A 13,989-nucleotide genomic window follows, 5' to 3' on the forward strand; every position below is an offset into this window, starting at 1 on the left:
AAAATTACATAATTGTAGGTTTTACAGCGATAATTCTTTCATCAAAAAATTAGGGTGGCTATTGTGCAGAGGATAATAAATGGCTTCAAACTTTTTGCTGATTAATCCTTTTCATCTCAGATTTGGCATGGTAAGTTTCGAAAAAAGAAAAATTTCCAAAAAATGAGCAAAATTACATAATTGTAGGTTTTACAGCGATATTTCTTTCATCAAAAAATTAGGGTGGCTATTGTGCAGAGGATAATAAATGGCTTCAAACTTTTTGCTGATTAATCCTTTTCATCTCAGATTTGGCATGGTAAGTTTCGAAAAAAGAAAAATTTCCAAAAAATGAGCAAAATTACATAATTGTAGATTTTTAGTGATATTTCTTTTATCAAAAAATTAGGTTGGCTATTGTGCAGAGGATATTCGCATAACTTTTTCATTCGATTAGAAATTAACCTCAGAATTGTCAGGGTAGTTTTTGAGAAAAGAAAAAACGCTTCCAAAAAACGGTCGAAACTTCAGGCCAAAACTCATTTTCTACGAAAATAAAGGCGTAGCAGCTTATTCTGGAACAATTGCAACATCGCGCTCGTTTTAATAAACCTTTAATCCCCTTTAAGATTTATTAACGTAATTTTCGAGTCCAAAAAAATGGATCGAAAATCCCTCCACTGAAATTTTCGAAGGTCGTAGAATATCTGGTGAAGTAAACATAGACCACCGGAATATCATCAAGACACACAAGTGAGAAGCGGTCTCTCTATTGTTGTCCCTTTTTTACAAATCGACAAAATAAATCAATCTATGTTTTTGCGAATAGTCCAAAAATTGTCAAAAGCTTCTCAAAAAAACTAATTAAAATCCATAAAATCGAAAATATGATGCTATGGAGTCAAACAAATATAAAAGTGCAAAAGTGCCAGCAAATAATGGACACCTTTATTTTCGACTTCGGCTGAAGAAATTGAGTGAATACCGTATTAAGACACTAGGCTTGGCTTGTATAAAAAAATCGTTTCCTAAAAACAACGGCTTAAGTAAGAAAAAAATTGAATTTAATAAGAAGCAAAAAGTTTGAGAAAATACCTTTTACGAAGCTTACTTCTAGGCGTATGCTGATTGTTTTATACTCTAATTCGTCAACACTAAATTTTCAATCTAACAAATAACAACAATAATTCAAAGTTTGTAATTAAAGATAAGATTATAATTAGAAGTTTTTCAGAACCAAGGAATCCAGATAGGGCTGCATTTGGGGAGATTATTTCCGACTTCGGAGTTGAAAACGTTTTTTAAAATCAAGTTTTTCAAATTGACGTGAGCTGCGGGCACTGACTCGGCCATTGAATGCAATCTGACTATAGCCGCTTTAATTGCGCTGTCTCGTTGTTGAAGAAGCACTTCGTTCGGTGTATTTTCGTTCCAGCCCTAAAAATGAACTTGGGAGTGAGCCGCTCATTCATTTACCTATCAAGGCCAAAAACTTCTCAAAAGCTAACAATTGATTTGAATTTTATCGATTGTTTTTGTTGTATCATCAAATATTCAAAAAAAAAAGATTCATCAGCATTTTAAACATTTTATTGGGATTTTGAACTTCTGTAAAAGCTGATCTCATTAAAAACACTATTTCGAACTACTTTTAAGAAATACTCAAGATGAAAAACTCACCAAAAGATTTCTATCTTCCAACACCAACACATCCTGTAGAATAGCTGCCAGAAAAGCCTCAAATTTACAATGTGGATCCACGAGTGAGAAACAAACTGCTAGAAAGTTCTGGAAGAAGGATCCAGTCAGCCCCAAGGGTCCCATCAGGTCAACCACGTTCGGTGTTAACCGCAAACATAGGTCAGGTGGAGTGTGGGCGGAGGTGGGAGAATGGTTGCGGAAGGTCACAGCAGTTGGGATTAGAAACCCAGTCTTCCTCGTGATCTCCATCGACTGCAAGTCGGGAGGAATAAGACTGAGAATGTATTGCAACACTGATTGCACTGATAAATGCCCGATGAACTGAAAATAAACCTTCGATACCCAAACTGTTTGCGATAATTTGAAATTAATTTGGCCCACATGAACGCCAATTAGAGGCGACATATTGCAGGGACGACATTTTCTCACAATAATTCTATTTCTGCTGAAATTCGCAATTTTGAATTCGCAGTAGTTTTCATTACACTAAATATTTCGTAGGAGCAGAAAGTATTATTTCTACTTACATGTTTTCTAAAGGTGAAGTAATCAGTTGGATCCTCATAAGTGGTAATTGCCCACTCTCTCAGTCTCGATTTTGGCACGAGGTTGCTCTGGATGCCAGAAAACACTTTGGCCAGGTGGGCATCTGCACTGCTGCTGTTTGCCAGTCCTCTATGGAACATCTGTTCAAAGTATGCCTTAATTGGACTGTGCGGATCCATGCCCTTACTCAACTGTGCCTGGAATAGTCGGAAAGTCTTATTTGCAGCCAATATTGAGCAGAAGATATTTGATCTTACTTTAAAAACATATCCAACAGACAGTTGGAAAATAGTCAATGAATGTAAGGAAACAAAAAAAGTATTGACTTGTTTTTCACTTGTATTGACTCTATGAAAAAAAATTCGACAAAAAATTTCAAAGAAAAACCTAGCCAACTGACAGTCTGAAAAGAGTAATGAACGCAAGGAAACTGAAAAAAAAACACTTGTTTTTCAAAAATCTTCAATTTTTGAATTTCGAAAAAAAATAGATGGCCTTAAAGCTCTTTGGATTTGTATAACAATTTGTGAAGGACATTTTTTTGTTAAAATTAACCCAGCTTGAGAAAACTTTTTCAATACCTAGAACTTTTATTTCGCTGGGAAATCTGATAATTAATTTCCATTTTCGAAATCAGAAGTCGATCACGTTTTTCCTGACCTTTACACTTTTCCTGTTCGATATTGGAGTTTGCTTTCTTTTTAACAATAGAAATGCACTGAACTTAAAAAGAAATCACAAGTCAAACCGCGAAAAATCCAAATTGAGCGTGAACAAATTTCAAGACTTTTTCCTGAAAAAAAATAGCAAGACCTATATAAGAGTACTCACTACGTTCATTACTCTTAAAAACATATGGCCTTAATAAAAGCTCTTTGAGTTTCAGAAAAATATAATCGACATATTTTTGACAATGGAGAAAGCATTTCAACTACCTTCTACCAAATGAACTTGAATTGAACTCAAAAAGTGCACATACATCTAAATGCAACAAAAAATGCATTAATATGTATGATTAAACTTCTGTAGTTATCAGATCATTGCCTCAAAAAAAATTAACACCAAAAACTATACAAGAGTCTTCAGAAAACTACGAAAAAAATAGATGGTCGGTCTCTTGAAAAAGCAAGTATGAAAAATGGGTCCTGCAATTTTTTTTCAGAAGACCAAAAAAGCGGTACTGAAAAAAAAATAAATAAACACCAGAAAATATACAAGAGTCTTCAGAAAACTACGAAAAAAAATTGATGGTCGGTCTCATGAAAAAGCAAGTATGAAAAATGGGTCCTGCAATGTTTTCAGAAGACCAAAAACGCAGTACTGAAAAAATAAATAAATAAACACCAGAAACTATACAAGAGTCTTCAGAAAACTACAAAAAAAAATTGATGGTCGGTCTCATGAAAAAGCAAGTATGAAAAATGGGTCCTGCAATGTTTTCAGAAGACCAAAAACGCAGTACTGAAAAAATAAATAAATAAACACCAGAAACTATACAAGAGTCTTCAGAAAACTACGAAAAAAAATTGATGGTCGGTCTCATGAAAAAGCAAGTATGAAAAATGGGTCCTGCAATGTTTTCAGAAGACCAAAAACGCAGTACTGAAAAAATAAATAAATAAACACCAGAAACTATACAAGAGTCTTCAGAAAACTACGAAAAAAAATTGATGGTCGGTCTCATGAAAAAGCAAGTATGAAAAATGGGTCCTGCAATGTTTTCAGAAGACCAAAAACGCAGTACTGAAAAAATAAATAAATAAACACCAGAAACTATACAAGAGTCTTCAGAAAACTACGAAAAAAATAGATGGTCGGTCTCTTGAAAAAGCAAGTATGAAAAATGGGTCCTGCAATGTTTTCAGAAGACCAAAAAAGCGGTACTGAAAAATAAATAAATAAACACCAGAAACTATACAAGAGTCTTCAGAAAACTACAAAAAAAAATTGATGGTCGGTCTCATGAAAAAGCAAGTATGAAAAATGGGTCCTGCAATGTTTTCAGAAGACCAAAAACGCAGTACTGAAAAAATAAATAAATAAACACCAGAAACTATACAAGAGTCTTCAGAAAACTACGAAAAAAAATTAATGGTCGGTCTCTTGAAAAAGCAAGTATGAAAAATGGGTCCTGCAATGTTTTCAGAAGACCAAAAACGCAGTAGAATGGATTCTGTTACAGTCAAAAGTTTTGTTGACTAAATGTTTCCTACAGATTCCATGCTTTTTATAAATCCCTCAACCATGATTCAATCGCATGGCAGACAATCATAGGTTTTTGGGAATTTTACTTAACCAAACAACGGAATTCAATCAGTTCAAATTGTTGTAAGATTTAGTCAGTTCACACAAATTCATCTCATCTCAATTCTTTTTCTGATTCTCTCATCGTTCAGGAAACCCCCCCCCCCCCCCCCAGGTGAACATTCCGAAATGACTCTGACCTGTCTGTAAATATCAAATAGGCTCTTCGAAGAACAGTCGTCCATATAAAGTCTCAAGTTAGGAGCGAAAGTGGTGAATGCGGGAGGGGTCACACAGAGCAGCCGTCTCGCAGTCTCTTTCCTCTTGTCCAGAAAATAGCTCTGCATCAGTCGCATCAGCTGGGCTATTCTCTCGTCTGTGTAGCCAAACGAAGACTGCTTGTTGGAGTCCTCGGAAAACAATACTCGATAGCCAAACACCTGTCAATTACACAACATTATTACATTTAATTCCGCTAAGAAAACGATAACTATATTAATCTCTAAATCGTCAAAACACAAAGGAAGTAAACTTTTTTTAAGTTAAATTTTATTTAATGTAAATTACGCAAATTCCCCTTACGTAAATAAATATCTATTCAAAAATCAAACTGGAAAACACTTTTCGTGTAGAGAAAGTTGGTTACCTTTCCGTTGGACGCCCTGATGAAAATGCGCCTGATGATCTGTCTGTTTATTAATTTGACCTCCACTCGGGGTAGAAAGCGAGACACTTTCAGGGAGTAGCTCGTATTCTAAATATCAAAACTGATGATATGCAGTATCTGAAGGAAAATCACAAGTAAAACAGACAATGAAATTGAAGCAGCTGTAACAAATAGGATTGTAGCCAGGGGCGGATTTAAGGGGGGGGCAGCAGGAATGGACGACCCCCTCACTAACGAAAGAACCAAGGGGTCCCCCTTGGGTATTAGTTTATGATATTCATTTTCGGCCGACCAACCCTTAAATTTTGGCGCCAATATTTCCTTATTGCAATTTTTTAGTCTCAATTTTCCAAAAAAAAGCCAAAACGGGCCCAAAAAATTTAGTCAAAGTTGTGTCTTTATAGCATCCTGGGAATGCCGGAAAAATCAATTTGGTCGACCAAAAATAAAAAAGGTCGACAAATTCTTCGAAAATGTTTTGAAAATCCGCCCCACCCTCCTGAAAAAAAAAATAAAGTAATTTAAAACCCAGCTAGCCTGATTTTGCAACCATTGAGGTTTTTCTTGTTGTGCGCAAACAAAACGAGTTTCTGAAAAAACGAAGAATTGTGCACAATATATTCACAATCACAGAATTTCACATCAGAACAGAAAGTCTAGTGAGCACTAAATGGTTTTCACCTCTGTTTTCGTCGTTGAAGTTTCAAGCAAACACCACCCCCAAGGCTGTTCCCTTGTTCTAGTCCCATGCTTTTTCATAACACCTTATTTTACCCTCAATTTTTCCTCCATGTCCATCTTATGCACGGAGGCTTCTCACAACCTGTTGCCTCGACTAAACCCTTGATATCAGATTGAGTTGTTTTTGAGAAGTCAAAAAGTTTCAAAAAACGAACAAGAAATCAAACCTTGACTTTTCCGATGGTCGTAACTTTTGGTGTAAGAAATGGGCGTAACTGATTACGCAGGGGAGCTTCCCATTGAAACCAATACTCAGATTTGGGAGGGTAGTTTTCGAGAAAAGTCAAAACTTTGACTTTTCCGAGGATCATAACTTGTTGTTTTAAAAAAACTTTAGGCGTAACCGCTTATACAGCAAAGCTTCCAACAACCGTTCTACACAATGAAACCAATATCTCAAATTCGGGAGGGTGGTTTTTGAGAAAAGTGAAAAAATTTCAAAAAAGTCAAAAATTCGAAAATTTGACTTTTCCGAGGGTCATAGCTTTTTATGTTAAAAAAAATGGGCGTAGCCGCTGATGCAGGGGAGCTTTCCACAACCTGTTGTATCCATTGAAATCCAAATTTCCGATTTCTGAGGGTAGTTTTTGACAAAAAGTGAAAATTCCAAAAATATGGGTCAAAAAATCCCCCCATACAATCTTTCGAAGGCTGTAGAAAGTGGGGGTAAGGTAAAAAAGAGACTAGGGGATTATGCACGCACACAGGGGAGTGCGCGGAATTTTCATTGGTACCACTTTTTGATAAATCAGTACCACTTATGAAAAATGAGAAAAAATTTTTCAAAGCGTCTCAAAAAAAATTGAAAAATGCGATCCCAATAATTTTTTCATAATACCTTTTTTTATTAGACAGGAACTCACAGCCCAACAACTCTTGACTTTAAAAAAACATCGAACCCGTTTTATTAGCATTTTGAGAAATCAAACCTAAGCCTACATCAATATCAAACACATAAGTTTACCTTTGTAGTGTAGAAATCAGCAGGCACTTCCACTTCGGCCGTTTCGACCGAGAAGTTGTTGAGAAATCTGCACTTTCTGCCCATGAGGAACGAGTTCGAACTGCAGTTCCTTCTGACTTTAGTCTCGAAGATTGCGATCCATTTTCGGAGTTTGTTAATCAGGGAAAGCAGTCTCGCACTATGGGGGTCGCTGAAAAATATAGTTTAAGGCATTGGTACGAGCTACTAATGATTTTCGAGTGGAACAACTTTTAACGAGTTTTGAAAAATTTTACATCACTTGAAGTCTTTGCGTGTCTAAATCAAATACAAAAACGGATAGCCGGTTGCTGTGCAAGTAGCAAAGAAAGTTCCGACAACAACAACAAAAAAAGATCTGACGCAAGGAATGAACGAGTAATGAACGCAAAGAAACAGGAAAAAAACTGACTTGTTTTTGATAAAACATCAACTAGCTAACTTTAAATAAAAAATATATGCCCTTGAAGCTCTCTTAATTTCACGAACAATTTATGTTCGACCCTTTTTTGATAAAAAAATTACCCAATTTGTGAAAACTAGATTAATAGGTGAGTTTTTTTCACTGGGTGAGCTGCTAATTAAATTAAATTTTGGAAAGTAGAAGCTGATCACGTTTTTCGTACCCTTTACCATTTTTTGTGTCAAACAGTGGAGTTTGCCTTCCTTTTAACAAAAGAAATGAGGTGAACTTTAAAAAAAATCAACAGTAAAAACAAGAAAAATCTTAACTGAACGTGAACTAACTTTAAAATATTTTCCTTACAAAAACATCGAGACCTATATAATAGTACTCATTACGTTCACAAATCTTAGAAAAAATCACTAAGACCTATAAAAGAGTACTCACTACATTCCCTCGTTCGGCAATGAGCGGATCTGAACGAAAGCCTAGCAAAATGTTACATTCAATGGTTAAAGTAAAAACCCCATATTTGACAACAACGTTTACCAAAAAACTCATCAAAAGATTTCTTTTAGAAAATCAAAACATTTTTTTTGTTTTTAGGATTTTTGTCAAGAATGTGCAGAAAAACGCTTGAAAAATTTAGAGTTTTGAAGTTATATGAAATTTTTATGCCTAATTTCCGAATTATAGACCTGCTCGCTCGCTTTATTTGCTCAAAATTTTCAACAAACAAAGCCAACAGACAGTTGGAAAAGAGCCAATGAACGAGTCAAAAAATACTGATTTGTTTATTTCACAAGAAAAAACAATAGCTCGCACAAGAAAAAAATAGATGCCCTTAAAACTCTGAAATTCGAGAAAAATTTATAACTGACATTTTTTGATAAATTTACCCAACAACTGAACTTATTGAGACAACTGAACCAATAAAAAAATTATTTCGCCGGGAAGCAGGGGTGGATTTAGGGGTGGGGACGCCCTCTTCCCTCAGGGATTCGACCCACTGCCGACCCCAAGGGTCCCCCTTTTTACTATTTTGAGATATTCATTTTTGGCTGACGGCCCCTAAAAACTTTATTAAGAAGCCTTTGGCGCCAATATATACTAATTTTGAGGTGAAGAGCGCGCCAAAAAAAACGCAGGTTTTGGTCAAAATTTTTCAAAAAATGCCTTTTTTGGCCCATTTTTTCAAAAATTTTTGCTACTGCGCAAAAAATTTGGCCAAGACACAATCTTTTGAGTGCTTTGGGAGAGCTCAAAAAACCAATTTGATGGACCAAAAAAAGGTCGACAAAATTTTCGAGAAATTCCTCCCACCACCCTCGAGAAAAATCCGCCCCTGGCTGGAAGTCTGAAATTTTAATCCACTTTCCGAACTAGAAGTCGATCACGTTTTTCGTGACCTTTACACTTTTGCTGTTCAATAAAGGTTTGCCTTCCTTTTAACAAAGTAAAATGAACTGCACTTAATTAAAAATCAAACAGCAAAAAAAGTAAATTTGAGCCTGAACAATCTTTAAGACTTTTCTCAAAAAACGAAAAAAAATAATCGCGAACTATATAGGAGTCTGAACTACGCTCATCGACTCTTAAAATCACAAAATTCAAGTAATTTTTTCTGTACTCTTAAAGTTTTTCATTATGATTCGAATAACGATTGCAAGGGTTTAAGTGGTCGGAACAACAAATTGTAAGAACACCAGCTTTCATTTTTGACGTTATCAAACAAATAAAAGATTTCGCAAACTCTAAAAATTTTACCATCTTTCATGCCACTACTAAAGCTTTTGCAGTTCCAGTACTTCAAACAGAGTAAAAATATCATTTAAACTGCAGTAACCTGAAATCAAAATCCTTCGTAATGAGATCTCTCAAATCTATGAATTGTGGATCTAGATGTTTGTATTGGAGAAAGAATTCCTGATGTATTGGCGGCTGCGTGTAATTTGACGAAGAAGTATCATCCTCATCTTCATTGAAGAGAGACAAAATGTTGTTGATTGAAGCCACAGTACTAAGTGACAGAGGTGTTCTCGATACTAAACAGACCAATCCGTTGCAGTTTTCAGGCTCAAAAACCAACAATATAACCATTCAATCTATTTTTTCTCATCAATTTTCAAGTCAATCGTTAGTTCTTTGTACCTGCAAAACAAATAAGAAAAAGAATTGATTAGAACTGAGGTTTCTGAAATATCAAATTATGTTTTCTTCCATTGCACTTAGTTATGATAATTTTGGTTACATGTAACTTCGCCCCAAGTCAACTTGCCCCAGACCAGGTATTTTAGAAATAAAACATTGACCGATTCTTTGATATCCTCACCGAACATAATGTTGGCTTAATGATTAAAAAGGTGGCTTTGAGGAATGTTGAATATGACTGTTCTGTTTTGTTCGCGATTCGAGCATAAATGCAAGCTGAGTAAAATGCACTAAAATGAATAAGTATAGTATAAAGCTAGTTAAGTTGCATCGGGCAAATTTTGAATGAACCCTCGCAAAGCCAAAAACAATAGTCATATCGAAGGACAATAACATTATCCCTGTCACGAAAAACTAAAATACGTTCAGGATTCATTACTCACTGTCGAATAAACAGAAATCAGTATATTCCGTTGGAATTAAAAAAGGCCTGTCTTTAATGATTGGCAAGGATGGGACCAAATTCTGTCTCTGGCGGTTCAGTTTTTTCTGCACGACTGGGCAAAGAACATTGATTGTACTGCTTTTTCATCTGTTACTTCCTGGAGACAAGTCGCAATTATACATTTATTGATAGGTACAATTTGGTGCGTGGCCTTTTTCATCTGATGCATGATCTGGTTTGCCTCAATTTTTTCAGGTCTAAAATCGTGGCTGTGCTCATTTTTGGTTGATATCAGTTCATCATTGCTGTGACAACCGTTGTGGCATTTGTGTGAACTATAATCACATCTCCAGTGCTCAGTAGTTTTTGTTGTTTGCTTTTTTGTGAAATCGTAAGGGTCAAAAATGAGCATTCGTAATTTGAATCAAGTATTCATGTTGGATGTTTACGAATGAAATGGTAAACTGTGACGCAAAATGGGAGGATACCATTGTTTCATTCTGTTTCAAGGGCTCTTTATGTGTCGCTCAGGACGTTCAGCTTATATCATTTTCAATTAGATTATCTAAAAACCAGTTGAGTCTGTCTACATTAGTACTCGCAGGTCCCCAATTTGAACATCAAAGAATCGAATAAAAGTGTGATGAGGCAAAGCGGCGTAAGGCAAAATGTCATATAGGGCAAGTTGGCATAGGTTAATTTGCCCTGTAGGGCAAATTAGTATCGGACAAGTTGGCATGAGGCCATTTGTTCAGGGGCAAATATCCTGACAACATAATAATAGTTTCGAGCTGTCAAAAAAAATTGATCCACTAATTAACTAGAGTCAGCAATGACACTCTTATATGTCCCTTCTCAATAACTGTACTTAAATTACCAGCAGCTGAATTTTGGAAGGCAATGTCTAACTGCTCCTTGAGAAGTTCGTTTAGTTTCTCCATCACCGGTTCAAACCATGGCCTGGGAAGAGTCTGAACCTAAACCACATAGCATGATTTATTTGCAGTCACTTCAACAACAATAGCATTAAATCTGACGATATTGACAATTTTATTTTGCACATAAAATTGTTAAGTTAAATCCTTTCGAGAGCTGTCAAAAAAAGGCAAACTTTTTCGGTCTGCTGAGAATTCTAAAAAACCAAGCCATCTAAAACATAGCCAACAGATAAATGAAAAAGAGTCAATGAAAAGTAGGAAACATAAAAACTAAACGAAAGAACAATTCGAAAAAAGACAATGAATTTCAAAAAATAATGAGAGAAATTTTTGTTAAAATGAACCCAGTTTGATTCAAAATTGAATCGATAGGTAAAGTTTTTATTCCGCTGGGAAATCAAGTTTTACAGCGACACTACAGTTTTGCTGTGCAATAGTGCAGTTTACCTTCTTTCAAAGGAAATGAACTCAACTTAAAACACAGAGGCGAAGCTGAGCTCCGCACCACTTGGGATTTGAAACAAGAAATCCACCAAGTCGGAAAAAAATCAAAAAACTTCGAAAACGTCAAGTTGAACTGTATATATGTTCAAAACTGGATCTATCGTTAAACCAGAAAAATGAAAACGTTAAGCTAGAAACTTACCAAGACAATAGAATGTAAAATAAGCATCAAAAAAATTATCAAGCGGTAACAAAGCCGAACATTCAAAAACAAATATTTAGTCCCCCTCGCCCTGAATTACATACAAACACAAAAACTTTATTCGCACGTCAAATCAAACAATATGAAACCACTAAACCGATCTAATATTGGCCGAAACAAACCGAAAAAAAAACAGAAAACAAAAAACAAGCCGAAACAAAGTCAAAAAATGAAAGACTAATAAAAAGTTAATAAGTACCCCTCACATTTAAAACATACATACAGTTCGTCAAACGACATATTAGGAGGTCACTAAGCCGATATAATATAGGCCGAAAGCTATTAAGCCAATAAAAAAAGAAAAAAGCCAAAAAAGTTAAGACGAATAAAAAGTTATTAAGTCCCCCTCACATTTAAAACATACATACAGTTCGTCAAACGACATATTAGGAGGTCACTAAGTCGATATAATATAGGCCGAAAGCTATTAAGCCAATAAAAAAAGAAAAAAGCCAAAAAACGTTAAGACGAATAAAAAGTTATTAAGTCCCTCTCACATTTAAAACATACATACAGTTCGTCAAACGACATATTAGGAGGTCACTAAGCCGATATAATATAGGCCGAAAGCTATTAAGCCAATAAAAAAAGAAAAAAGGCAAAAAAGGTAAGGAATAAAATGTTAAGTCCACCTCACAATCAAAGTACATACACACACACAAAAAACCTCTTTTGCTAGTCAAACGTATAAAATAAGATAAATGCATTAAGTCGATATAATACCAAAACCTATCAAACCCATAATGAGGAAAATACAAACCCATAAACGAGAATACAAAAACTAAAAAAATTGAAGTTTTAACAAAGTGAGCTAGGAAAATTACAACCGACCAGGATCGGATTTAGGGGGGGGGGAGCGGACGCCCTCGAGAAAATCCTAGATCCGCCCCTGCAACCAACAAAGATAATTTCCAATATAAAAAAATTTAAACGCTAGCACGCACAAAAAATATATGTAGCGCTAAATTTATTGTCCAACAAAAGCGTTCAGGAAATGAGTCCAGAGGAAAATAGTCCTGTTTACAAAGTTATTAAAGGGAAAGAAACGACATTCATCGACTCTTAATAAGAGGAAGTTAATACAAATAATTATCAATTAACAATTAATTTCATAACATATTCAATTAACCTGATCAGCGATGCTCTCCAGCGCTGCCAGCAAAGTCGGATGGGCATCTCTTTGCGCGAAAATCACCTTGGTGCAGAACCTGAGCGGAACTTTATACTTCGAATAGGAAGCACTCAAAGCCGAATTTCGTACAGCAGATGAATTAGACGAAACACTCGGAGGCCTAGATGGAGAATTAGCGACTCCGCTCATCGCGTGAGTTTGAACACTAGGCTGCTCTGATTGATCGGAGTCTGCTGTTTTGTTGTGAGATGTCATTTCTATTTCTGATGATTCATTGACTGTATTTGAGCTCGAGGCTGTCTGAACATCCATTGGCGTTTGCGGTGTTTTGATTGATTGCTGGTTAGTGTCCATATTTTCAACCGAGTCCACCGCTTTGACAGATGATGGTTCGTTACTCATTGGTTCCTTCACCGGACTTGAAACCTCCTCAAAATGCGAGCTATGTTCTTGTTGTATCCGTGTCTTCAGGTACGTGTATATAGTCCTAATAGGAAAATAGACTGATTGCGGGTAGACTTTAGCAACGTTGAGCAGAATATTAATCATGTGGCTTCCTTCTTTTCTCAACAGACTAGTGCAGATCTGTGGAATCCAGTGGTTCCAATGCACAGTAGGTACTCCGGGAGAACACTTTTCGATAGCTTCTGCTATCTGATTTGACTCGTCATCGTGAGGGAGAAATGAGAGAGTCTTAGCCATATTGACTCTACTTTTGTTCTCTTTCTGATGTCTGCATGAATGTAGGTAGCACAATATAGCTGACTTTGCAAACTCCGTATCCCTAAATTGTAACATTTCAGGTTAAGATGAAATTGTAATGACTTCCTTACGCACCTTTATATACTCAACAAGGTTACATGTTCTCGGCCTTTTTTAGTCACACGCTCGGTTTTAATAAGCAAGTATAACTTTCAACTCTCGTTATCTATACAAGGAATTGGTGATGAAATTATTGACTGTGATTTGCACTGAATCATATTCCCATTTTCTTAACTAGCTCACTAATTTCGGCTGCTTACTTTGAGGACAAGAAAACGGTTCTGAAGTAGTCGCCCCAGTAACACCAAGACTTGATTGAGTTGTCGTTGAACTGAACTGCTGCACTGAAAGACCGGTTCGCCTCTTCTGACTCGCCCAGTAGATTGAGAAACATGCCTTTGAGAGCGTAGAAGTCCGAAATCATCTCAGGGTTGAAGTACTTCAAGTTCGTCTGGTCTATGACGTCTAGACCTTTTCTCAGCTCAGACGTTTCCGTGCCCTCGGAGAGTTTCAAATAGCACTTTATTTGTTGAAGTATTTTCTGATAGCAGTCAACAATTGGCACACTTGCTATTGCGTGGATGCTGAAATA

At 36.0% G+C, this 13,989-nt stretch overlaps 1 protein-coding gene across 1 annotated transcript in view; it reads right to left on the bottom strand.

Moving 5' to 3' along the window:
- Positions 1-1,143: 1,143 nt before the first annotated feature.
- Positions 1,144-13,989, bottom strand: part of LOC134844989 (transformation/transcription domain-associated protein-like) — an 87,094-nt gene continuing 74,248 nt past the window's right edge. Inside the window, exons 31-40 of the mRNA XM_063861817.1 lie at positions 13,658-13,981; positions 12,633-13,419; positions 10,737-10,836; positions 9,110-9,308; positions 6,843-7,032; positions 5,117-5,224; positions 4,671-4,910; positions 2,208-2,423; positions 1,660-2,001; positions 1,144-1,416 (exon numbers count right to left, since the gene is read on the bottom strand). Coding sequence (XP_063717887.1) covers positions 1,210-1,416; positions 1,660-2,001; positions 2,208-2,423; positions 4,671-4,910; positions 5,117-5,224; positions 6,843-7,032; positions 9,110-9,308; positions 10,737-10,836; positions 12,633-13,419; positions 13,658-13,981 — 2,713 coding nt within the window. The 3' untranslated portion in view covers positions 1,144-1,209. The remainder of the gene's footprint in view (positions 1,417-1,659; positions 2,002-2,207; positions 2,424-4,670; positions 4,911-5,116; positions 5,225-6,842; positions 7,033-9,109; positions 9,309-10,736; positions 10,837-12,632; positions 13,420-13,657; positions 13,982-13,989) is intronic.

Source organism: Symsagittifera roscoffensis, chromosome 4, assembly GCF_963678635.1.
Source record: "Symsagittifera roscoffensis chromosome 4, txSymRosc1.1, whole genome shotgun sequence".
NCBI lineage: Eukaryota > Metazoa > Xenacoelomorpha > Acoela > Convolutidae > Symsagittifera > Symsagittifera roscoffensis.